The sequence below is a fragment of the Schistocerca nitens genome, chromosome 7 (genome assembly GCF_023898315.1).
Source record: "Schistocerca nitens isolate TAMUIC-IGC-003100 chromosome 7, iqSchNite1.1, whole genome shotgun sequence".
Lineage (NCBI taxonomy): Eukaryota > Metazoa > Arthropoda > Insecta > Orthoptera > Acrididae > Schistocerca > Schistocerca nitens.
This window is the reverse complement of record NC_064620.1, coordinates 275,230,291-275,256,966: the sequence shown is the minus strand read 5'-3', so window position 1 is coordinate 275,256,966 and position 26,676 is coordinate 275,230,291. Positions and strand designations below refer to the sequence as shown.

General features: G+C 43.4%; 1 protein-coding gene across 4 annotated transcripts in view; it reads left to right on the top strand.

Annotated features, from left to right (window-relative positions):
• LOC126195209 (sodium-coupled monocarboxylate transporter 1-like) overlaps positions 1 to 26,676 on the top strand; it is a 299,461-nt gene that overhangs the window by 148,889 nt on the left and 123,896 nt on the right. For all 4 annotated transcript variants that reach the window (XM_049933729.1, XM_049933727.1, XM_049933728.1 and 1 more), the window contains exons 8-9: positions 15,018 to 15,158; positions 23,728 to 23,836. In XM_049933729.1, the coding sequence (XP_049789686.1) occupies positions 15,018 to 15,158; positions 23,728 to 23,836 (250 nt within the window). The remainder of the gene's footprint in view (positions 1 to 15,017; positions 15,159 to 23,727; positions 23,837 to 26,676) is intronic.

Below are 26,676 nucleotides of genomic sequence, written 5' to 3'. Positions count from 1 at the left end.
GAGCACGGAACATTCCAGCCTATGACTCGCGACTGGGGAAGACCTAGAGCGACGAGGACACCTGCAATGGACGAGGCAATTCTTCGTGCAGTTGACGATAACCCTAATGTCAGCGTCAGAGAAGTTGCTGCTGTACAAGGTAACGTTGACCACATCACTGTATGGAGGAGAGTGCTACGGGAGAACCAGTTGTTTCCGTACCATGTACAGCGTGGGCAGGCATTATCAGCAGCTAATTGGCCTCCACGGGTACACTTCTGCGAATAGTTCATCCAACAATGTGTCAATCCTCATTTCAGTGCAAATGTTCTCTTTACGGATGAGGCTTCATTCCAACGTGATCAAATTGTAAATTTTCACAGTCAACATGTGTGGGCTGACGAGAATCTGCACGCAGTTGTGTAATCACGTCATCAACACAGATTTTCTGTGAACGTTTGGGCAGGCATTGTTGGTGATGTCTTGATTGGGCCCCATGTTCTTCCACCTACGCTCAATGGAGCACGTTATCATGATTTCATACGGGATACTCTACCTGTGCTGCTAGAACATGTGCCTTTACAAGTACAACACAACACGTGGTTCATGCACGATGGAGCTCCTGCACATTTCAGTCGAAGTGTTCGTACGCTTCTCAACAACAGATTCGGTTACCGATGGATTGGTAGAGGCGGACCAATTCCATGTCCTCCACGCTCTCCTGACCTCAACCCTCTTAACTGTCATTTATGGGTGCATTTGAAAGCTCTTGTCTACGCAACCCCGGTACCAAATGTAGAGACTCTTCGTGCTCGTATTGTGGACGGCTGTGATGCAATACGCCATTCTCCAGGGCTGCATCGGCGCATCAGGGATTCCATGCGACGGAGGGTGGATGCATGTATCCTCGCTAACGGAGGACATTTTGAACATTTCCTGTAACAAAGTGTTTGAAGTCACGCTGGTACGTTCTGTTGCTGTGTGTTTCCATTCCATGATTAATGTGATTTGAAGAGAAGTAATAAAATGAGCTCTAACATGGAAAGTAAGCGTTTCCGGACACATGTCCACATAATATATTTTTCTTTCTTTGTGTGTGAGGAATGTTTCCTGGGAGTCTGGCAGTACCTTTTTGTAACACCCTGTATAGTGTGTCCCTCCTCCACATTTTTGATGTCTTGAATTCTGCTAAGGAAACTTTCAGATGTCTGAATATCTGTGGAAGAATGGCAGCTCATTCTTCCTCAAGAGCCAAAACCAGAGAATGTAGTGATAATGGACGCAGGAGTCTGCACCAAATCCGACGTTCTAGCCCATACCAAAGGTGTTCCATGGGGTTCAGGTCGGGATTATGCGCAGGCCGGGAATGTTGTTATCCACAAACCACTGACCTACAGATGCTGATATATGGGAAAGGTATTGTCTTGCCCATATAACAATAGTCTCCTAACTATTGCTCTGCCGTACGCAGAACACGATAAGAAATGTGTTCATATCCTTCCGAATTTAGCTTTTTCTTAAGTGCAATAATAGGAGCCTACTGTGATGACGAAATATACTTCAGCGTTGTCACTACACTTGGCGACGGATAACGTTCTCAAGGAACTTGACAAACCTAAACCCTTCCGTCGGAATGCCACAAAGTATAGCATGATTCATCACTACAAATCACTCGCTTCCAGTCATCCACTGTCTAGTGAAGGCACTCTTTACATCACATTAATTATCACTTACCGAAACGTGTGGCTTATTGTACCCCATTCTTTTTAATTCACTACGCACAATCATTGTGTTGGCTGAGAGGCGGCCAAGATTTCTGCTCGCGGTCCATGCCGGGTCAGAGTGCCAAAGCACTCTCTCACTTCACACCTCCCCACCACCACACCGCGCTGTCTGAGCTCGAGGAGGGGGAAGAGGGGAAGACTGCGAACGCGCCGCCTTTAAATGGCAGTACAGTCGTACTGCATATGACTTGGTTTTATATTTCACATTTCTCAACATCATAGATCACAAGCTACAGTCTGGAACCGCGCGACCGCTACGGTCGCAGGTTCGAATCCTGGCTCGGGCATGGATGTGTGTGATGTTCTTAGGTTAGTTAGGTTTAAGTAGTTCTAAGTTCTAGGGGACTGATGACCTCAGACAAGTCCCATATTGCTCAGAGCCATTTGAACCATTTTTTAGTTCCTCGGATTCTCACGATTGTAAACTTTTGAGCAATGGGTGCACAGGTTCAATAGTGTGGAAACTTTGCGCCGAAAATGGATTAGTCAGCCCCAGCCAATGGTACACGCTTCACAATAGTTGAGATATAGATGTTGCATGGAATTTACAAAATAAGTTATAATAAATACGAATATATAAATGGATAAATAGTTGCAGATCATCAGATAATAGACTCTTTTATATTAAAATAAGTGAGCTTACAGCCTGAGCGAAGATAAAGTGCTACCTAGTGGCATTAGTACAAGCTGCAAAGACGTCGTTCTTAATACATTCCAGCTGATGAACAAAAGAACAAAAGAAAAATTTTTATTTTTATATAGGTGCTGTCATAAAGTGACTTACAACTGGCAATTAATTCCATGAAATGATGAAAATACTAAAATATATAGGTATCGCCGTATAAGTACTAAGCAATTCCCTCTAGTGTGCACTCGCAGTGAGGCTGTTGACAGGGTAACACAGAGATCAAGATGGCAGCTGGGAAATCAAAAAAATACACACAAGCGGTCCGGCTGTAGTCCTGGTAAGGTACAACTCGATATATTCAAAAGCATTTACATGAACGAGCCATCAAACAGGTTGCTTGGAAAACTGAAAAACATCGTTAGCACATGACGACGTATAATTGATAAATGGTCTGCTAATATACACTATCACTATTTTTCTTCTGATACTTTTTGATCAAATAATTCTTCCAGTAATGGTTGGAGATGCTTTGGTACACAGTATGGCTTCCAACAGACATGAGTATCATTGCCGGTGGGTACACAATGTTGTGTAAGAAATGTTGCTGAAAACGGGTTATTTGTATTACACAAATATTAAACTGTAGTAGTAAAGCTTCCAACGCTTGTTGATCTCTCCTTCATAAGTGGTTCGATTTTTTTGCATTATGCGGATGCAGCTTGCAGATTTGGTAATCACATGACCTATCCTTAGCTTTTGGTTATGAACTGCAGATTGAAACTGAAGAAACTGCAGAAAGGTGGGAATTTAAGGAGATGGGACCTGGATAAACTGAAAGAACCAGAGGTTGTACAGAGTTTCAGGAAGAGCATAAGGGAACAATTGACAGGAATGGGGGAAAGAAATACTGTAACAACTAAAACGGCTTCTGATACCAAAAGTAACAGTTGTGATACTAAATGTGGCACTTCTGTCACTAAATGTAACTGGGTTTTCTCTTTTGATGCAAGTCAATTGTCAGGATGAGCATTCTAAAGCATTCTGTCAGGGTGAAAATATTAAATAAATTAACTTTTCTCTCTTAACAACATGTGGGCAGGGTGGGTTCTTCCTTGGCTCGGGTATGAGGTCGAATGAAACATCATTTTTACATAAGATAACTTTTATTGAAGATTTGTACAACTGTATCTTACGGGATGTTCTGGTTCGGAGAGCGGCAGCTGTGTCGTTTGTGAAGTCTTCTGCTGCGGCAGCGGCGGCGGCGGCGGCGGCGTCTGATTACGCGTAGCGGTGTGTATCTCGTGTCGCTGTCTCGCCCAGTTGACTGGAGACGCGCAGCGCGAGGTGGCCCGTTTAATTATTGCGAGCGAAATCGTGCATCGGATGATATCTTGGGTGTCGCGTCCCAGTGTTTCTCTTCTCTAAGCGGCCGCGTGTGTTCTGCGTCGGCCAGCGGAGCGGTGCGGCGGGGGAAGGCCAGTGTGGCGGACTCGAACCATGGACTCCCGCTTGCCAGTCTTCGGCTGTCAGGTCTTCATCCCAGCTCACAGGTGACTACTGATGTGAGGCCGTCTCCTTCCCGTCCTCACGAGTCACCCGGGTATGTAAAAACCAGACTTCAAATACCTTTTAACTTCTGTCTTCTGGCGCCGCGGCTGCTGCTTGCTATTCCATTACAGCGGCGGACTTGGTGCGTCTGTGCATGATGCAGTCTCTTCTTGCATGACGGTCTTCAGCACCGAAACTGACTGAAAACTTCTTCGTCTTCTTCGTCTCTCCTCTCCGTCTTCGTCTCCGTCTTCGTCTCCGTCTTCGTCTCCGTCTCCATCTCCGTCTCCGTCTCCGTCTTCATCTCTCTGGCCCACTGCGTCTCGCGTATTTATTCACTTCAGTTTACTGGAGGTGAACGACTTTACGGTCATTGCCTCGTCTGTCACGTTGAAAAGCTTCTCGAAGAATCTTCTTAACGTCGGTCGTTGGCTCTTGGAATGTAGGTGAGGGCTTTTGATCCCATGTGACGACTGAGAAACACGTGAGCCGGTCATTGCCTCTTCTGTCACGTTGAATAGCTTCTCGAAAATCTTCTTTACGTCGGTCATTGGCTCTTGGGATATAGGCGAGGGCCTTTGCTCACATACGACAACTGAGAAACACGTGAGCCGGTCGGGCGATGCCCTGACGGCTGAATCGACAGCGCCCGCTTATGTGGAAGTTGCTGACTTCACGGTCATTGTCTCTTCTGTTCTGCTGTTCGGCCCGCTGCTTGCGAGTATGTAACTCTCTAAACTAAACCAAGTTTTTCATTTATATCCTAATTTCTAGTTCACTTTGATTTCACTAATTTATTTACTTAAGTACCACTCAACAATACAGTAGAAGAAGAATGGGTAGCTCTGAGGGATGAAGTAGTGAAGGCAGCAGACGATCAAGTAGGTAAAAAGACGAGGGCTAATAGAAATCCTTGGGTAACAGAAGAAATATTGAATTTAATTGATGAAAGGAGAAAATATAAAAATGCAGTAAATGAAGCAGGCAAAAAGGAATACAAACGTCTCAAAAATGAGATCGACAGGAAGTGCAAAATGGCTAAGCAGGGATGGCTAGAGGACAAATGTAAGGATGTAGAGGCTTGTCTCACTAGGGGTAAGATAGATACTGCCTACAGGAAAATTAAAGAGGCCTTTGGAGATAAGAGAACCACTTGTATGAATATCAAGAGCTCAGATGGCAACCCAGTTCTAAGCAAAGAAGGGAAGGCAGAAAGCTGGAAGGAGTATATAGAGGGTTTATACAAGGGCGATGTACTTGAGGACAATATTATGGAAATGGAAGAGGATGTAGATGAAGATGAAATGGGAGATATGATACTGCGTGAAGAGTTTGACAGAGCACTGAAAGACCTGAGTCGAAACAAGGCCCCGGAGTAGACAACATTCCATTAGAACTACTGATGGCCTTGGGAGAGCCAGTCATGACAAAACTCTACCATCTGGTGAGCAAGATGTATGAGACAGGCGAAATACCCACAGACTTCAAGAAGAATATAATAATTCCAATCCCAAAGAAAGCAGGCGTTGACAGATGTGAAAATTACCGAACTATCAGTTTAATAAGCCACAGCTGCAAAATACTAACGCGAATTCTTTACAGACGAATGGAAAAACTGGTAGAAGCGGACCTCGGGGAAGATCAGTTTGGATTCCGTAGAAATGTTGGAACACGTGAGGCAATACTAACCTTACGACTTATCTTAGAAGAAAGATTAAGAAAAGGCAAACCTACGTTTCTAGCATTTGTAGACTTAGAGAAAGCTTTTGACAACGTTAACTGGAATACTCTCTTTCAAATTCTGAAGGTGGCAGGGGTAAAATACAGGGAGCGAAAGGCTATTTACAATTTGTACAGAAACCAGATGGCAGTTATAAGAGTCAGGGGCATGAAAGGGAAGCAGTGGTTGGGAAAGGAGTGAGACAGGGTTGTAGCCACTCCCCGATGTTATTCAATTTGTATATTGAGCAAGCAGTAAAAAAAAAAAAAAAAAAAAAAAAAAAAAAATTCGGAGTAGGTATTAAAATTCATGGAGAAGAAGTAAAAACTTTGAGGTTCGCCTATGACATTGTAATTCTGTCAGAGACAGCAAAGGACTTGGAAGAAAATGGTTCAAATGGCTCTGAGCACTATGGGACTCAACTGCTGTGGTCATCAGTCCCCTAGAACTTAGAACTACTTAAACCTAACTAACCTAAGGACATCACACGCATCCATGCCCGAGGCAGGATTCGAACCTGCGACCGTAGCAGTCGCACGGTTCCGGACTGCGCGCCTAGAACCGCGAGACCACCGCGGCCGGCGGACTTGGAAGAGCAGTTGAACGGAATGGACAGTGTCTTGAAAGGAGGATATAAGATGAACATCAACAAAAGCAAAACGAGGATAATGGAATGTAGTCAAATTAAATCGGATGATGCTGAGGGGATTAGATTAGGAAATGAGACACTTAAAGTAGTAAAGGAGTTTTGCTATTTAGGGAGCAAAATAACTGATGATGGTCGAAGTAGAGAGGATATAAAATGTAGACTGGCAATGGCAAGGAAATCGTTTCTGAAGAAGAGAAATTTGTTAACATCGAGTATAGATTTAAGTGTCAGGAAGTCGTTTCTGAAAGTATTTGTATGGAGTGTAGCCATGTATGGAAGTGAAACATGGACGATAACCAGTTTGGACAAGAAGAGAATAGATGCTTTTGAAATGTGGTGCTACAGAAGAATGCTGAAGATAAGGTGGGTAGATCACGTAACTAATGAGGAGGTATTGAATAGGATTGGGGAGAAGAGAAGTTTGTGGCACAACTTGACTAAAAGAAGGGATCGGTTGGTAGGACATGTTTTGAGGCATCAAGGGATCACAAATTTAGCATTGGAGGGCAGCGTGGAGGGTAAAAATCGTAGAGGGAGACCAAGAGATGAATACACTACGCAGATTCAGAAGGATGTAGGCTGCAGTAGGTACTGGGAGATGAAGAAGCTTGCACAGGATAGAGTAGCATGGAGAGCTGCATCAAACCAGTCTCAGGACTGAAGACCACAACAACAACAACAACATCCTTAGCTTGTTCATCCAAAACATTTAACATGGCAATCATTAAGATCTTTGACAACAGGCTAACAGCAGAGAAAAATGCACAATTTATAGTACTAATGCGTGTCACACTTTTGCCCACAAAACAATGCATTTTATCCATTTCTTCATTACTCTCTAGTGGTTCTATCATACACAATACTTCCTCTGGTAAATAGGTACGTACAGTAATCTAAACTAACTCCCTTGTAAATGTGAGTGCGTTGTGATGGGAACTAACCGTAGCATACATGTCTGCATTTCAGTTGACAACACCTACGTGACCAGTGCACCTGGTGACATTGCCTCGCTTGCAGTTGTTGCTCCCACTGGAAACAAAGTTCCAGCAAGTTCAGTTGTATACCACCTAAGATCGATTTTAACAATATGTTTACTACTGAAGTCGAGTCTGGGCAATGCATAACACCCTTCACCAACATGTGCTCCACAAAAACGCTTAGCTCCAATACTAAAGTCGAGCAGTGTTTTCCCTAATGACTTTACATAGTCACCTGCCCAATGTAATCTCAGTCTCTTTCTGCCTAAGAGGTCCAGACTAATGACTGATACATGCACATCTGTGTCTACTAAAATTTTTTGTACCTTGACTTTTATTAAGCCCTTTTGTAACACTATCAGTTTCCTCTAAGTGTGTGGCGATTCTAGTAGCCTCGGATGCATCACATTCCTCATTCTGACTCTACCTGACATGTCAGTGAGGATACCCACTAAAAAGACAGCGATAGCCCTGTTTTTAGCTTCACGCAGAATGGCTGTCAGCCTCTGTCTTCCACATCAGTGCATATGTTTACGCATTAATCTTTTGGATTCTGTCTAAGAAGTATTCCACTGACTCATTGTGTTTCTGTGCCAGACTACTAATCTTTTCCGTGAAGAATCTCATGTTATTCTGCTTCTGGCAGCACTGGCGCAGTCCAACGATAGCTGCTCAAACATCTCTGCCTTAATAAGTATCTCATGATACATAACGTATATTTTAGCCTTGCCCACTAACCGTAAATTAGACATGTCTCGTCTGACCAGTTACTCAATATTACGGTAGCGATAACTTCGCTAATAAACAGAGTAAAATCCTCCTTTCTTTTCCCAGAAAAAGGCGTTATCAAGTTGGCTACTAAAGGATCCACAGAGGGGGGAGGCCGGCCGCGGTGGTCTAGCGGTTCTGGCGCTGCAGTCCGGAACCGCGGGACTGCTACGGTCGCAGGTTCGAATCCTGCCTCGGGCATGGGTGTGTGTGATGTCCTTAGGTTAGTTAGGTTTAAGTAGTTCTAAGTTCTAGGGGACTTATGACCTAAGATGTTGAGTCCCATAGTGCTCAGAGCCATTTGAACCAGAGCGGGGAAGTAGAATTAACACTGCCTGTACCTACCCCAGTCCCAACTGCATCTGCCGCTGAACAGCTTGCAATGCTCCTACTACACCATATAATTCTTTATTGTATTCCTTCTGCTGAGAATTAACCACCAATAACCAGGTTTCTTATTTATTTCTAATTTCTGCTACCAGTCACTTTTTTATTTTATGTTTAATCTAACATAATACAACGCGCTTCGAACATGTTCTGTTCATCTTCAGGCATTTATACATACAAACACACAGAGAAATGTTACTTAAAAATAAACAGTCTTAAACTAGATTAATCTAGAACTCTTTGTCCATTGTTTGTTACTGTAGCGACTGGTGTGGCATTTTGGGTGGGGGGGGGGGGGCAGTGTATGGCTAGAAATCGAAATCAGTGATGTCTTCTGCTAGTGTTCTTCCATGTGATTGACTATGTATGATATCACAGCCTGTATAGGATGCAGATATATTTGCATAAGTTATGTGTTACGAAAATAGTGTGAAAGGCTTTTGTATGACAGACAGTTGATCACTTACGATTTCATCATCTTGCTGCTTCACTTGCATCACTGGTGTAATGGCGGAGCTGTTGATTAACATTAGACTATTGCACATTGTATTTTATCACCGGCTGCCAACGTAATTCACTGCACAAATTGCTTCGACATACATTTAAACGTTATGCACACAACACAAGATGGCGGACTGTAGCATGTGAGTCTGTATCGATTACATGTATGTCCAAGCAATTTGTGCAGTGAATTACGTTGGCAGTCAGTGATAAAATACAATGTACAATAGTGTAATGCTAATCAACACCTTCGCCATTACACCAGTGATGCAAGTGAAGCAGCAAGATGATGAAATCGTAAGTGATCAACTGTCATACAAAAGCCTTTCATAATATTTTCGTAACACATAACTGATGCAAATATATCTGCATCCTAAACAGGCTGTGATATCATACATAGTCAACCACAAGGAAGGACACCAGCAGAAGACATCACTGATTTCGATTTCTAGCCATCCACTGCCCCCTCCTCCCCCCTCCACCCAAATGCCACACTAGCCGCTACAGTAACAAACAATGGACAAAGAGTTCTAGATTAATCTAGTTTAAGACTGTTTATTTTTAAGTGCCGGCCGGTGTGGCCGTGCGGTTAAAGGCGCTTCAGTCTGGAACCGCGTGACCGCTACGGTCGCAGGTTCGAATCCTGCCTCGGGCATGGACGTGTGTGATGTCCTTAGGTTAGTTAGGTTTAATTAGTTCTAAGTTCTAGGCGACTGATGACCTCAGAAGTTAAGTCGCATAGTGCTCAGAGCCATTTTTTATTTTTAAGTAAAATTTCTCTGTTTGTATGTATGTATAAACGCCTGAAGATGAACAGAACATGTCCGAAACGCGTTGTATTATGTTAGATTAAAAACAAAATTAAAAAAGTGACTGGTAGCAGAAATTAGAAATAAATAATTATCCCACACAGTCACAGTTCACAAACATGGCCATTACGGCCGAGAATAAACCTGGTTTCTTGTTGTGATAATGCCGCATCATTCTGACCCATGATAGATGTACATGTCTCTGGCATTCTGCGTATTCTACAACTGCTATTACAATAAGAGAAAAATGGGAAAACTCCACTTACAACAAACGTAAAAATAAATTAAATTAGTTTTTACGCCTTATCATGGTCCAGCGGGACTCTAAACGGTCCTATGGCAGACGAGCAACTCGTCTACAAATTTCATGTGAGCTGGCACTGCCGTAGCGCATGGTAACTCATGCCCTGTTAAATTACAGAATTTACACCTCAATGGCATAACATACGGTTCCCTGCAGTTTACGGGAATTGCGTCAAGTCTTCAGGCTGCTATTACTTAACAAACGACACTTCCAAAATGCTACTGATGTCTGTACAAGTTATCACCACAAAAAATGCCAAGAAGGCCACGGAGGCTAACAAAAAATGTTCACTCACCACAGCGCATTGCAACAAACTTCAAGCCTGGACATGTGATGATATCTGATGCTGTAGATGTGGTTCGACTCCCACCAAAGTTCTGAAGTAAGAGTCAATTCTTGCACCAGTTGTGGAGACACAGGAAGCTGCGGTCTCTGCGGGCACAGGATGCCGACCTCGCAGTGTGGAATCGAGGGCCAGTGAAACGCCTGAGGTTGTTAGTGGTACAGTACTGGTTTTCAATACTTTTATTTTCAGAATCATACAACACAAATAGCTTGGCAGAAGGCAGTAGAACAGTGCACATGGCCGGAATTTGCTGACTCTTCGAGCTCAGTGCCATCTGCTTTGCATGTCGGAGGTCGGAGACTGTACCCTCAGCAGAGGCGGTGTCATGCGGGATGCCGATCCAGAGGTCCGCAGGCGTTGTCCACTCACCGAGAACACTAACAGCATGGCACGCTGCTTTATCAAAGCACTTTGGAAGACATCAAAGTTCACAGCTGGGTCAGTAGCCAAAAGCTCCACATGGGATGCTGGTAGCCATGCAGAAGTATGTCCTGACATCCCAACAAGAAACGGGCAAGACTCCAGTAGCTGGTCACAGGTACAGCCAGGGCGGCAGCACGAATGCACCTCTTCCAACATTGTGGGTCGTCAATAAGTAGCAGATCACCCACATTAGACCACCAGAAGGATGGTGGTCAAAGATGATCAGGTCTTCCCATCAGTGGCCAGTGGAGTGCATCAGGATGGCTGGTGTCTCGTAATTGAAGTCACCAGACGAATATTACGCACCACATCATGTCATGCAGTAGACTAAATGGAGATTCACTGAAACTCACAAGATTGTTGCAGTAACTTATCACGAACTGCTGGCAACTGAACAGAACAGTGTGTGTGCTTGAGAAGTCCCAGTATTTAAGATGGTTGACTTGTTCTGATGATGATTCAAAATGGTTCAAATGGCTCTGAGCACTATGGGACTTAACATCTGAGGTCATCAGTCCCCCTAGAACTTAGAACTACTTAAACCTAATTAACCTAAGGACATCACACACATCCATGCTTTAGGCAGGATTCGAACCTGCGACCATAGCGGTCACGCGGTTCCAGACTGAAGCGCCTAGAACCGCTCGGCTACAACGGCCGGCTTTCTGATGATGTTATAAAGTTGTAGTGATGAGCAAATTTGACAAGTTTTCTCAGCTTGTCAGTGCGTTGCACCATACTGCAATATCCCATCTGTGGCCTGCAGTTCTTCAGCTTAACACTTTCTGCCATGACAGTAGGCTGAAAGTCGTTCTTGTGTATGATTTACATGTTGTTTAACGGCATCTTGCAATGCTGCCAGGATAACATTATGATGCGGCCATTCTGCTGTGCACTCTCTACTCGAGTTTGGTGTTGCAATGCCCCAGTTGTGTGCCTTGCTATTTGCTTTATTGGTTTTCCTTCCTGGTTAAATTCTGATTTTGACACTTATCTTGGGCCTGTCTTCGCTCAATTCCGTGCACACCAGAGAAAAAATTTTAATGAATTTCAGTTTACTCAAAATTCCTTTCTGCTGTGCAGTGCAGCCTTTGGCTGACAAGGGGACTGCCCGTACTTATAAACACCATTTTCTTTCTAATTTGTGATGTCTACAGGATTTGGCCAGAAGTGAAAGCATCAAAAGTGGGAGCTCCAGATGGCAAAGAGTTCAGAAAAAATTGCATTTTGCGTGGATGAGGCAATCCATTAGCCATTTATTTTAGCGTGGTTGAAAGGCAGCTGTTGGCAAAGCAGAAAGAGTGTTGAACAATAATCTGAGGTTTGTGGAGTCGAGTACCTATGCAAACTGACTGCTGGAAACTGAATACAATAGGGTGTGTGCTTCAGAAGTCCTAATGTTTAAGGTGGTTGGCTCATGCCGATGATGTTATCAAGCGAGGTGATCAGTAAATTCGGCACCGTTTTCTCAGCTTGTTAGATTTTTTAAATCAATTTTTACGTTACTCACATCGCAAACGAAACGAAATAATGCTCAGTATAAATTATTTTCGTAAAAGCCATGAAAAGGAGAGGCAAAGGAAAATTTGGGATTGCAAATAAATTCCCAAATAAGGATTGTAGTTGCAGTGTCCAAGAGAACTCTGCAAATAACTTCCCAAAAATGAATTATAACCAAAAAGTACAGGGCTTAACATTCCTTAGTTTCATTTTTACCTTCGAGCAGCCTTCGGAAGCTACAGGCGAACATAGGTTCTCAGTACACGTGAAATCGGCCCATCGACAGAGAAACAGAAATCACACCCTGACGAAACCGCATTAAAATACATTCCATTTTACCTCGCCAGCTGTCCTCGCCAATATTTAGTGAAATGAAGCACTACGTGTGGTTTGCTGCCATACTGTGCGGGGAAAGAGAACCTTTTATGAATGTGAACCAAGTTTTGTTTTTCTAGAAACTAAAACAATCATGTAATTATAGAAATGCAGCATGTATAATGCGTGGAAGATGTCGAGGCAGTTACTGGTCCTCCTGTTTCTACAATGAATATCGCCCCAGCACTTGTAAATCACTAACTGAAAAATAATAAAAGTATCTAATTTCATATACAAAGTTCTCATTTACACTTAAAATCCCTCCCTGAAAATTTATTTGCAATCCCCAAATGCCTTTTGTGAAAATATTAATAATTGCATTTATCGAGAGTTAGTTCGGTTTATTTTTAGTGTAAATAGCATAGAAATTTAAAATAAATTATATTTTCTGTACAGGGACTCCAACCCATGACCCTCGGATTATTGTTCTGCCCTATTTCCGCTGAATCACCCATTGCCTGGTAACTACACCAACACAGATGGCTCCCACTTCACCTGACCTGCACCAAAACTGCTCTTTTTTTCGAAACGATTGGCCACTGGAGCTGTCATTTCTATCACTTTCATTTCTGGCTGAGCCCTGCATATACCATAAATATGGACGAAATCAGTGATGACGGACAGGCATGCTCATCTTGTGAGTTCTTTTACTATATGTGTAGACTTTTCAAAATTTGTGATTAATCAAGATATAATAATATTTCTAAATTGTACATGTTTTCAATATACACTACTGGCCATTAAAACTGCTACACCACGAAGATGACGTGCTACAGACGCGAAATTTAACCGACACGAAGAAGATACAGTAAAATGCAAATGATTAGCTTTTCAGAGCATTCACACAAGGTTAGCGCCGGTGGCGACACCTACAACGTGCTGACATGAGGAAAGTTTCCAACCGATTTCTCTTACACAAACAGCAGTTGACAGGCGTCGCACGGTGGAACGTTGTTGTGGTGCCTCGTGTAAGGAGGAGAAATGCGTACCATCACGTTTCCGACTTTGATAAAGGTCGGATTGTAGCCTATCGCGATTTCGGTTTATTGTATCGCGACATTGCTGCTCGCGTTGGTCGAGATCCAATGACTGTTAGCAGAATATGGAATCGGTGAGTTCAGGATGGTAATACGGAACGCCGTGCTGGATCCCAACGGCCTCGTATCACTAACAGTCGAAATGACAGGCATCTTATCCGCATGGCTGTAACGTCTCGATCCCTGAGTCAACAGATGGGGACGTTTGCAAGACAACAACCATCTGCGCCAACAGTTCGACGACGTTTGCAGCAGCATGGACGATCAGCTCGAAGACCATGGCTGCGATTACTCTTGACTCTTGACAGTGCATCACAGACAAGAGCGCCTGCGATGGTGTACTCAACGACAAACCTGGGTGCACGAATGGCAAAACGTCATTTTTTCGGATGACTCCACGTTCTGTTTTCAGTATCATGATGGTCACATCCATGTTTGGCGACATCGCGGTGAACGCACATCGGAAGCGTGTATTCGTCATCGCCATACTGGCGTATCACCCAGCATGATGGAAAGTGGTGCCATTGATTACACGTCTCGGACACATCTTGTTCGCATTGACGGCACTTTGAACAGTGGACGTTACATTTCAGATGTGTTACGACCAGTAGCTCTACCCTTCATTCGATCCCTGCGAAACCCTATATTTCAGCAGGATAATGCACGACCGCATGTTGTAGGTCCTGTACGGGCCTTTCTGGATACAGAAAATGTTCGACTGCTGCCCTCGCCAGCACATTCTCTAGATCTCTCACCAACTGAAAACGTCAGGTCAACAGTGGCCGAGCAACTGGCTCCTCACAATATGCCAGTCACTACTCTTGATAAACTGTGTTATCGTGTTGAAGCTGCATGGGCATCTGTACCTGTACACGCTATCCAAGCTCTGTTTGACTCAATGCCCAGGCGTATCAAGGCCGTTATTACGCCCAGAGGTGGTTGTTCTGGGTACTGATTTCTCAGGATCTATGCACACAAATTGCATGAAAATGTAATCACATGTCAGTTCTAGTATAATATATGTGTCCAATGAATACTCGTTTATCATCTGCATTTCTTCTTGGTGTAGCAATTTTAATGGCTAGTAGTGTATGTTATCCCGATTATTTATTTGTAGATCTGAAGATGATGATAGCATGACAAAAATAGTTTTCATTTGCAATAGTTTTCAACTGAGACTGTTATAATAAATATTTCTTAAAATTTACAGTTGCAGCATCTTTCATGATAAAATGTAAACTATTACAAAAAAAGAGGTGGCTTTCTTTCCTTTTGCCCATAGCCTGGATCCCGACCCTACAGTTCGCACAGCGCTTCCGAGCCTCGTACTGGGAGGAGCAATACACTGGCTGGCAGTTTCTGGTATCCACCAGATGATGATACAGCGCTACATGTCCCTGCCCTCGCTCTCCAAAGCTAACAGGTAACTACACTACACTCAGTGGACTTAATCGAACAATGGTGCGACAAACCTCTTGTAATTAACGAGTCGCTCCTATTTCGTCCAGTGTTGCTAGGAAAATACCAGTCAAACGTTTCCACTGCAGTTACCTTGTTTCTCAGTAACGTAGAACGAAATTTTCGCATCGACATTCGTGTATATAACATTGTCGCTTTATTTCCGTGTCAAATCGGAGTAAACAGTTCAAACATTCGACCAAGACCTCCATCGTCTTCGTCAAGAGCAACCAACTATCGTGCCTGGTGGCTGCTTTTGTGGTGATCTTTCGTAGCCCATAGGCAGCTTGTGATTGGTCGGCGTACATCATCATGACGTCATGCTGCCAGAGATTATGTATCACCAGTGCAGAACCAGACACAGTCACTGACAGCATGCCGTAATGGCGTTGCATACTGACCATTCACAAACTGTCTATGGGCTATAAGAGGTTATAACAACAACAGCCACATTTCTCGGCGAAAACGATGCAGGTGATCATTGTTTGGGTTTTCACACCGATCTGACGCGGAAAAGAAACCGAGAATGTTTTATACGCTTTCATTTAATGTGAAATGTGCCTTTAGCCTAGCATAACAAATTCGTCTGTAGAGGAAACGTGATTCTGATAACCCATAATCATCCAGATTTAGCTCCCCATAAATTGCAATTCTTTTACAGATCAAACATTTTGCTTGTGTATTTGTTATATTTAGTCTCATTGTTTATATTTACATTATAAGTACATTATAAGTTGAGATAACAAGTTTCTTAGAACTGTTACATTAATCAATTAATAAAAAGAAGTTGCCTCAACATTTCCTTTATAATAATAACAATTATTATAATTAAATAATACAAAAAATATTATGTGTTACAAGTGAAGGATTCCATCGTTAATTTACGTGCGTTACCTTCATATCATCTGTATAGTCGTCTCTTGTAAGACTGTTCTTGCACTTCTGTTGCTGTTAATAGAAACTATAATACTATTCTAAACTTCCATTAAATAACATAAGAAGGTCATCTTGAATCCTTAACTCATCTATTAACTCTTCAAATATGCATTTTCATACAGATTACAACAGAACCTCTTCCAAACAATAACATTCCTATGGAGAGACGTCTACAGACGTTAAAGTAACCCCTCGCGTACCACAGGGGAGTGTTATGGGATCATTGCTTTTCACAATATATAAAAATGACCTAGTAGATAGTGTCGGAAGTTCCATGTGGCTTTTCGCGGATGATGCTATAGTGTTCAGAGAAGTTGCAGCATTAGAAAATTGCACCGAAATGCAGGAAGATCTGCAGCGGATAGGCACATGGTGCAGGGCGTGGCAACTGATCCTTAACATAGACAAATGTAATGTATTGCGAATACATAGAAAGAAGGACGCTTTCCGGCAGTCGTTCTTCCTGCGAACCATACGCGAGTGGAACAGGAAAGGGAGGTAATGACAGTGGCACGTTAAGTGCCCTCCGCCACACACCGTTGGGTGGCTTGCGGAGTATAAATGTAGATGTAGATGTAGAGTCCAGACACGAAGCAACCAATGAAAATTAAAAAAAAAAAATCTCACCTATTTTCTAACACAGAGTAAACGTCGTTGTCAAAAGTGTCTACATAGCCTCTTGGAACTTCTGAGTCTCTTCAAAGCAGTTGATCAATCCCCAGAACTTACACTTTCGCTCACAAGCAGATGTTTCCTCTCACGAAGACACCCCTCGTCCCTCGTGATGACTCGCCACGTGAAATAAAAGTATCGGTACCGTACGATATCTGTGCTCTTTCTTGCGGCGCTTTATTTTATAGTTTTCATTCGCGAGTGTCACTCGTCAGTAACAACCCTATACGCTTCACTTCTCTGGAGTGGTATGTATCAACACACTGGCGTAAGTAATATGAACTGATATTTTTGTATATGCACTGGCTAAAAGTGAAGCAAACGAAAATTTAAAAGGAACGGATGGGTACAGGAAAAATACAATTTAACGATAAGAAGCATTATAAACATAGTTCAACATAAGAAGGATATAAGCAGTGAAATAGAAAACTGTCCCTTATAGGGTTATATACTGTATACATTGCTTTATATGCTCGGGAATAGTATCATAGCATATTGCGATAGCACCTCTGCTTTACCACTTACTACAATTTTTTGGTCTTAGAAAACATCCTAGCTAACACGAAGGAATTATCCAAATGGTACAGAAATCAGTAGATGTACATTAAAGACAAAAAATGATTACAATTTCAGAAAATCTGAATGATTTATTCAAAACAAAGAGCTTCACAAATTGAGCAAATTGAGCTCTTATGCAAGCAGTTATTGCAATGATTGAAAGAGTTGATTGATGTCCTGCTGAGGGATATCGTGCCAAGCGCTGGTAAATTGGCCCGTCAGATCGTCAAAATCTCAAAATTGTTGGAGGAACCTGACCATAATGCTCCAAACGTACTCAACTGGGGAAATATCTGGCGATCTTGTTGGCCAAGGTAGGGTTTGGCAAGCGTGAAGGGAGGCAGTAGAAACCCTCACCATGTGCGGGTGGGTATTATCTTGCTGGAATGTAAGCTTAGGCCGACTTGCCATGAAGGTCACCGAAACGGTGAATATTGTCGACGTAGCACTGTGCTTTGGAATGAAAAAGCAAAGACGATCACTACTGGTTGTCGTCGAGCCGTACGGCGGGCGACAGTCAGGGTGACATCCTACTGCTCTCCAGGGCGCCTCCACACCCGTCCTCAACGGTCATCGGGGCTCAGTTCGAAGCGGAACTCATCACTGACGACGATTCTACTCCAGTAAATGAGATTCCAGGCCGAAGACTTGGAGTGGCACCTTGGATCGTAATCCACGTTTAACTGCAGGCCCTCGTCAGATCACCAAAGTTAAGCACTGTCGGGCTTGGCTAGCACTTGGATGGGTGACTGTCTCGTCTCCCGAGCGCTGTTGGTAAGCGAGGTGCACCCAGCTCTTGTGAGGCAAATTGAGGAGATACTTGATCGAGAAGTAGCGGCTCCGGTCACGAAATCTGACAATGGCCAGGAGAGTGGTGTGCTGAGCACACGCCCCTCCATATCCGCATCCAGTGAAGCCTATGGGCAACAGGTGACACAGCGGTTGGTCAGTACCGTTGGGCCTTCCGAAGACTGTTCAGCCGGAGATTAGTTTTAGTTTTAATTCTGTTCAAAGGTCGAAGGAAGACAACAGCATAATATCTCCAACAGGACTATACCTAGTAAAGCACTGTGATATGCAAAACAACTTTTGAATTGATGACTACTTTACTTTACTAGTATCACACTGAGCTCCACGGTAAGTACTGAGACTTGCTGACAGATATGGAATTGACCAATTGGCGTGTCTGTTTATAATACGAGACAGCTTCCACAATACTGGTTAACACCACACATTCATATTCGCAATCGCACTATCACTTTCCCTGCTGCTACTATTGTGCTAAGGGGACTTGAGGGGAGAGGGTTTTGTAATTGTCATACTCTGGCAATTATTTTCATGTCGGAAATGTTGTTAGTGATATTGTCTACTGCCGTCCACCATCCGTGATAGCAAAGAAATACGCAGTGTGGATGGTTTATCTCCATAGATTCCCCAATTCGCCATAGGCCGTGTTTTCTTAAAACACTGTTGATATCATTATTTTTCCTGTAGAATTTACCTTGGTAAATTGAATATGGGGAGGGGGTATGTAGTTTTAGTCTTGTACCATGCCCTAGCCGCAGAATGTGTGGCCATACATGATTTTAAATGTGATTGTGGTGATGGGTGTGGCCGAAACTCGTTAAGCTGTATATTTTTTTAAATAAAAGTATAAATAGAGATCAAGACTGACAATTTTATGGCAAAAAAAAGTTTCGATTGGGAAATCCTAGAATACTGACCGCTTCAATCGATCACTGTGTGCACCATTTCGTAGCTTTTTCTATTACCTTTGATGTGACGGCTGTGCCTTGCACAACTCTACACCTATCGGTAAAGCTTTAGTACAGGCACCATGATAGCTGCAGCTCTCGCATTAGCGCAAACAACGCGAGTCACCATACACATAGATACGATATTGCAGTGCCTATGTTATTCCGAATTATGATGCTAAGTTACTTTGGATATACATGCATGTCCAAAGGAACAAGCACTGTGGTGACTGCAGCCGTTATGAAATACATTAAATGTATTTGCATTTGCGAATATGGACAACCATCAGCTGTAGAAATTTGTGCCAAACTAGGACTCGAACCCGGATTTCCTACTTATCGCTAGCGGTCGCCTTATCAGTTGGCTATCAGTGCACGAATCACGGCCAGATACAAACTTTCATACGTCGTCAACCATGCGCCTGCAACCTGTACTCGTACATCCATTATGTTTATTCGCGTACAGGTGAGATGTTTTACCTGAAAGTCGCTTGCCCGGTGTCGTCGTACTTCGAAATAACACAAGCGCTGCAATATCGTATTTATCGCCGCCACTGCACAAGTGACTTTCAAGTAAAATGTCTCATCTGTGTAACAATATACAGTAGTGTTCAAAATTAAAGCAAAGAAAACACTATTTCTTCGTTGTGCGTCTAATTCATGATATATTCGTACAAACTGTCAACAGATATCCGTACGATCGTGTTCTGCACCGAAGATGGCATTCCGGTCGACGGACAACCACACCAACAATGACATCATGACACCTATTGAACGGGGTAGTGTTTGCAGGATAGCCTCACACCCACAAACGCTGTGCACACAGTCACAGACGGTGCAGTACAGCACAGAGAAGACGCCAACCAGACTTTCTGCAGTGGAGGGCCATAGGAAGAAGGGATGCAGGACAGTTGCAAATTAATGTGGCCCGATGGCTTAATGTGAATTGTTCCGTTGCTTCTCATACGTGCGGACAGTTTATAGAGACTGAAACTGTATGCCCGAAGACCAGGGTAGGGCCGACCACGTGTGACGTCAGAAGCAGAGGACCGTTACTTGATTGTAAGGGTACGACTGTACCGCCTTAGTGCTGCACGGCAACCGGCATCTGACCTCGCAGCATTCACTGGACGTATTGCATCGAGGCAAGCGGTGTGCATAAGGCTTCGGCAGAGTGACCTTTATTGTCGGAAACCTACTATATGTGCACCTATGACGCGTCTTCACAGAAGGGAATATCTAAAGTGGAGTCATCAAGTTGCCGCCTGGACGGTCGAACAGTGGGCCAATGTTCTTTTCACAGATGAGTCTCGATTTGGTCTGGAGTCATTCTCGACGGATTCGCCACTGGGTGGGGGGGGGGGGGGGGGACGTGTGCGGGCTTTCTCAAATAAAAATGAAATGGTGGTTGCACTCAACTACATACCCTCCGAGTCCGAGTTGAAATCTTAAAGGTTTTGGCTGGTTTCGTTGTCTAGCGGCTGGGATACGTAGTTACTGCATTACAGGTCAAATACTGCTGAGTCTACAGTATACAATAATTTTGGACACGAGCGTACATAATGGATGTACGAGTACAGGTTGTAAGTACATGGTTGACGACATATGGAAGTTTGGATGTAGACACGAGTCGTGCACGGATAGCCGAAGGATCACGCAACCGCTCGTGATAAGTGGGAAATCCAGGTTCGAGTCCTGGTCTGGCAGAAATTTCCATTGTCGTCATTCCATTCTACTGCTGATGGTCGTCCATATTCGCAATTGCGATTAAATTTGATGTAAGCTAGTACTTAGAGAAATGCTCCTACGATCTTAATTTTCCTGCCTTTGTCGGTGTCTTCTCGTGGTCAGCCAGTTAATTTAGATTTGGCAGTGTTGGTGGTGGAGTATGGCTGGATGTCCTTTCCGTCGCCGGCCCTTTTCTCTTGTCTCACGGGGTGAATACTTAATATTGAAGCTGGCGACACGATTAATTTTAATTAGCAGTGCTGGTGGGTGGTTTTGGAGGCAAATGAACGTGAATACCTTTATTTAAATGGCTAAATAAGTGATGGTATGTCACAGAGTGATTACATGTTAATGAGAAAGAAGTGAAAGAATAAAATTTATAACACCCTTTGGTCTTAAAGCAGTAGTTACTACAAGTTTAGCTAGAGACGCTGTCGAGCGGTGTAACAGTGTTGTAGATACGTAAAATGGTGTACCTGCACTTCTATTTTACAACACTTGTACGAGGATGTGCTGAAAAGTAATGGCTCCGATTTTCTTATGACAAAAATCTTAAAGCTCTTTAAATAAAACAAAAGTTATTAACATTCTGCATCTTTATTCTTCACGTCTAAGTATCTGTTTCTCAACATATATATACTAGCGACGAACACATTTCTCCCGACGACTGACAACTTTGTTGACACCTTCACTACAAAATGTTTGACTTCGTTGACGGATCCACACCTTTACCTTGCGTGCACAGTTTCATCACTATCAAAGTGAAGTTCTCGAAGGTGTTCGTTAAGTTTAGCAAACAGATGAAATTTGGATGGGGCCAAGTCGGCCAGTATGGAGAATGATGTATAACAGTGAACACGATGCCTCTGAATGTCGCAGAGGTCGCAGCGCTCGTGTGTGGTCTCGCATTGTCCTGCTGAAGGACAAGGTGCTCCATGTGCGAACGAACTCTTCAGATTCGAAACTCGATTACAGCACACTCTTTCTCTAGCGACAGAAGATCGCTGAGCCGTGCACGGCTCCCGTTCATCCCATTTATTGTTTGTCATCTTCTGTAACGGCAGTGCCGCCACGTTTTCTTATTCCATTTACTGGCGTCACTAGCTTCCTACCTTACTTGCCCGTGAGCGGCAGCAGCAGCGCGTATCGATAAGTGCACTGTCGTACCATCTCTGGAGCGATCGGTAGTATTTCCGGCTCGTCGTGTGTCTGGCGGTCAGTTCGGGACGGACCAGCAGTGCAGTCGGGACGCAGCAGCGGTGAAGTCGGGGACGGAGCGCCGGTGAGGCGCCGACAGCCAGTGCTCGCCGACCGTTGGTGACACACATGAACTGTCCGACGGAGGGGGATTGGAGCGGGACGACTGTTGGTTGGTCGTCCGGTTGGTCGTCCCATCGGCGGATGTATATTTGTTACTTTCACCATTTCCGGGCCTGGGCAGTTGGTCGGTTGGCGTGGGGCAGCGAGGAAATCTCCATGGCGCGTAGTTTGGCCGAGGCCGTTGGCGGCGCCCACGCGCGGTCGGAGTGTATGATGCTGTTCCGATTGCTACGAGGTCCGTGGCTCACAGATCATGGAAATGAAAGTTGAGTTTTGACTTAATGTACCAGCAAATCACGACTGTTCACATTGTGTCGTTTGGATTTCGAGATCGATTGTTGGGACATTCCCACGAGCAACAACGTATGTTTTCAAGTTGGTAAATTTTAGCCAACCTCCGCTGGAGTTTAACTGTACTTGGTTATTTTGAATAGACGTGCACCAGCGGAATCTTCTGCCTTGAGGCCGTTAACGTTCCGGTTACCTGCCCTGGCCGTTGACGTAAATTCAGGTAGTGTATTTTCCTCATCGTGTTGTCGCTGTCCAGCAGAGTGTGTAGTTCAATGTATAATTGGTTGTGAGCGCTAATACCTTCTACGTTGTTGTGTGCTGGTCGGGTGGAGCGGAAGTTATCTTGTCGGTGGGTCCGTTGAATGTCTGTCGGTTGGGTCGTCGTCGAATCGGGAATGGTTGGGCCGACTGCCTGTCTCACCCAAGCGAGCGTTAGTGTGGAATTCCAAGCCGACTCTCGGAAACTTCTGAGCGCCGTTGGGTGTACTGCCTTTTCTTATTTGTTCTTGTTGTATGTATATGTATGGCTTCTATCCGATTTTTAAATTAAGTTTTTTTGCCCTTAAGGCGTAAGATTATTTGGACCTTCAGCATAATTTAAAGATCTGTTTTAAGTAAGGCCTTTGGCCTTTTTAAAAATTTAATTTTGTTGAGTCTTAAGTGATGGACCTTCAGTCGATTTTGAATTAAAGTTGTTTTACTCTTAAGGTGTCAGACTGTTTGGGCCTTCAGCCTAATTAAAGAACTGTTTTAAGGTAAGGCGTTCTGATTTTGGTTTGAGTTTTAAGTTATTGGCTTTCAGCCGATTTTAAATTAAAGTGGTCTTGCCCTTAAGGCATGAGATTGTATGGCGTATTCAGCCGGTTATTAAGTTCCAAAAATTAATGCTGTGTTTTTTTAATTTTCTTGGCTCTTGTAATGTTTGGTCAAATAAATAAAGTTGTATGTTCGAGTGCAGCTGACAGCCGCTTATTTTTGCCCCTTTCCACAATTTAAACTACCTGTCCTGTCCTGCGGGTTCAGCAGGGATTCTCAATCGCAAATGTATAGACTTGAAGGATAAATATGTAGAATGTTAGTAACATTCGTTTTATTTAAAAAGATTTAAAAGTTTTCACGTACAAAATTTGGAGGCATTACTTTACAGCACGCCGTCCTATGTTTTCGTTTTTCATAAGTTTCTGGAGATATCTTCTGAGACGGAGATATGTAGCCCAGAAATTCGATGAGTCAGCATCCACGACGGTGACGGTGTTTTTTTTGTTCTGCTTACAGAGCTCTGTGCATCTTCACAGTGGGGTCCATGTGCCTGGTGCTCATCTGTTCCTACTGTGGCCTGCTCATGTACGCCAGGTACTTCGACTGCGACCCACTCACCACCAAGGTATGCGCCGTTTCGACTAGTAGACTAACGCTAGTAACACCTCCTAACGGCAATGACTAACTACACCGCAGGATATCTCTGTCATTAAAATATCAGTATGTAATACACAAGAAATATTATAAATATTTTTACAGACTTTGGGGCGGGGGGGGGGAGGGGGGGCCGATTTCTCCATCATAAGAAGAAGGTCCTTGTAAATAAAAGGTAATATCCTTCATTTTTAAAGTTCAACGGGTTTCGAAGCAAAATCGGACAGCTGCAGTATTAAAATTCATTTTGTTAGGTGATGGAGGACATTGTCGACTCAAATCAGTCTTCTGGTGCATTGATAACTTCGTATGACATCTTGAAAGTCACCGACACAACCACTTGATTTCCGAAAAGCATTTGTCTCTGAACGATAGAACGAGCACAGGAGAAATCAAACAAAATTTGTGACAGGATTGAGGATTTCTTGGTAGGAAGAATGCGGCATGTTACCTTTGACAAAGAGTCGTCAAAAATGTGGAAGTTACTTCAGGCGTACCCCAGCGAAGTGTGCTCGGACCTTTTGTAACATTCTTTCTTTCCTTTTACATGATACTTTTAATTCCATCCCTTATCATTTTTTTAAATATTTTTATGACCATTTAATGTTTCTGACTCTAGTATAGGACAAGGAATATGATAAACAAATTTACGTCATCTAAAATAGGAGCCTGGGAACAAAACTCTCAATACATGTTAATAATGTACAAAGTACGCTGAAGAGATTTTTACGATTATTTTTTCGTTATTATCGCTACCAATATGTTCAAAAACGCCGCGCTTAAAAACAGGATTTCTCCAGGGCTCATACTTCTGGTTCCGTTGGTGGTAGAAAGGTAGGACCAAGTGTTTTGGTTAGCCCTTGGGCTAGGAACCATTTGTATATCCAACAGAAGGATCGTCTTATTGTGTCTATCCTATAGCACAGGGTCAAAGTTTGAATATTACACACTCCCTCTAGCTTAGGCGAACGGAGAAAATTGGTTGCCTCTTTTGGCATTAGATGTGGTATAGGGTGCGCCTTAGCGGCTTATGGATGTACCCTTTAGTTCATGGGCGGTTCCTGAGAAAACCCTAAAAAGATGTTTTTTACCATTTTTCCGACGTCAGCAGCGGATATGTAAACAACTAACCGTAGAAAATTGCTCAGATTTCAACGGTATATGTCTAGGCATTTATCTAGAAGTACCATCCTCCAGTTTTTACAAAATATTTTTTATTGAGAAACGTCCCAAAAACATGATTTTTAGCCGGCCGCGGTGGCCGTGCGGTTCTAGGCGCTGCAGTCCGGAACCGCGGGACTGCTACGGTCGCAGGTTCGAATCCTGCCTCGGGCATGGATGTGTGTGATGTCCTTAGGTTAGTTAGGTTTAAGTAGTTCTAAGTTCTAGGGGACTGATGACCTAAGATGTTAAGTCCCATAGTGCTCAGAGCCATTTGAACCATGATTTTTGGGTAACAAAACCGGGCCGCGGATTCAAAGACGGGTATTCACAGCAGACAGCTGTAATTTTTGCGATATATTACTAAGATCCAAATCTCGAACAACCTTGAAAATTTCATTTATATCACATCCGTTTCCGAGATACAGAGGTTCAAAGTTACCCTACATGCACACGTAAAATACACATATAAAATCCGGTGTGAGGAGAAAACGTACTTCACAAAGTGGCGTAACACGGAGAATATGCTGTAAAGCGTCTCCATTATCATCAAAGGGTTGTGGGAACCCCATGTTGTAGTACTGAAGTACCTGAAAAAATTCTGTGCACGAAACATCAGGTCTAAAGTATAAAATTAGTTTGCATTATTTCAGTTTCACGTGAGCAAAGTATCAAAATTTTAAACCAGCGTAAGAATACTCGTATCGGAGCACAAAAAAGGCGAAAGTGCTCCTGTTTAAAAGGTTCTGAAAAGTGAGATACCAGCTGCCTCAGACTACTTTCCCCATCACCTTTATACATTTTCCCAAAAGTTTTGGCATGCGAAGACATTCGCACTTTTTATGGGTGAGAGAGAAGGATGCAGTGGCAGTGGGAAAGAGACGGAAAATTAATAAATACTGGAAGATAATAGGCAGTGGTTGTGGTATAGGAAGAGCGAAGGAGACAGTGGCATTGTGAGAGAAAGAGAGGGACACAGTGGCAGCAGAAGATATGTGGCAGTGGCAGAACATTGATAGGAAAAGAGTGAAGGAAGCAGTGCCAGTGGGAGAGTAATAAAGATAAGGAGAAATTGGAAGTGTGTGAGAGCCAGTGATAATAAGAGACAGAGCCTATGACAATGACAAAGATGAAGAGAGAGATAGTGACAGTGGGAAGAGACGGTAGCATTGGGAAGGAAGGAATGACACAACAGCAGCAAGAGGGAGGCAGTGACAGAGAGAGGAGACAGTAGTATTAGTACAGAACGAAAGAGATTGTGGCTTTGAAACAGGAGACAGAGAGACACAAAGAGATAATGGCAATGGGTTGGGCTGAGTAACTGAGTGAGAATGGGCAAGTGGGTAGATTGGTTTGAGGGACTTGACCGGTGAACTAGTGGGTCTGAGCGAGTTACAGTTGAGGGAGCTTGTGTGGGAATGAGAGGTGAGTAGCATGTTCAAAAGAGTGCGAATATGTTTGTACGCCTAAAATTTTGGGAACATTTTTAAAGATACTGAAGAAGATAGAATGAGGCAGTTGGTATCTCACTTTCTAGTCAGTGTTTTTAAACGGGAGCTATATTCGCCTCTCTCTCTCTCTCTCTCTCTCTCTCTCTCTCTCTCTCTCTCTTTCTCTCTTTTTTGCTCCTATAAAAGCATGCTTCCCCCT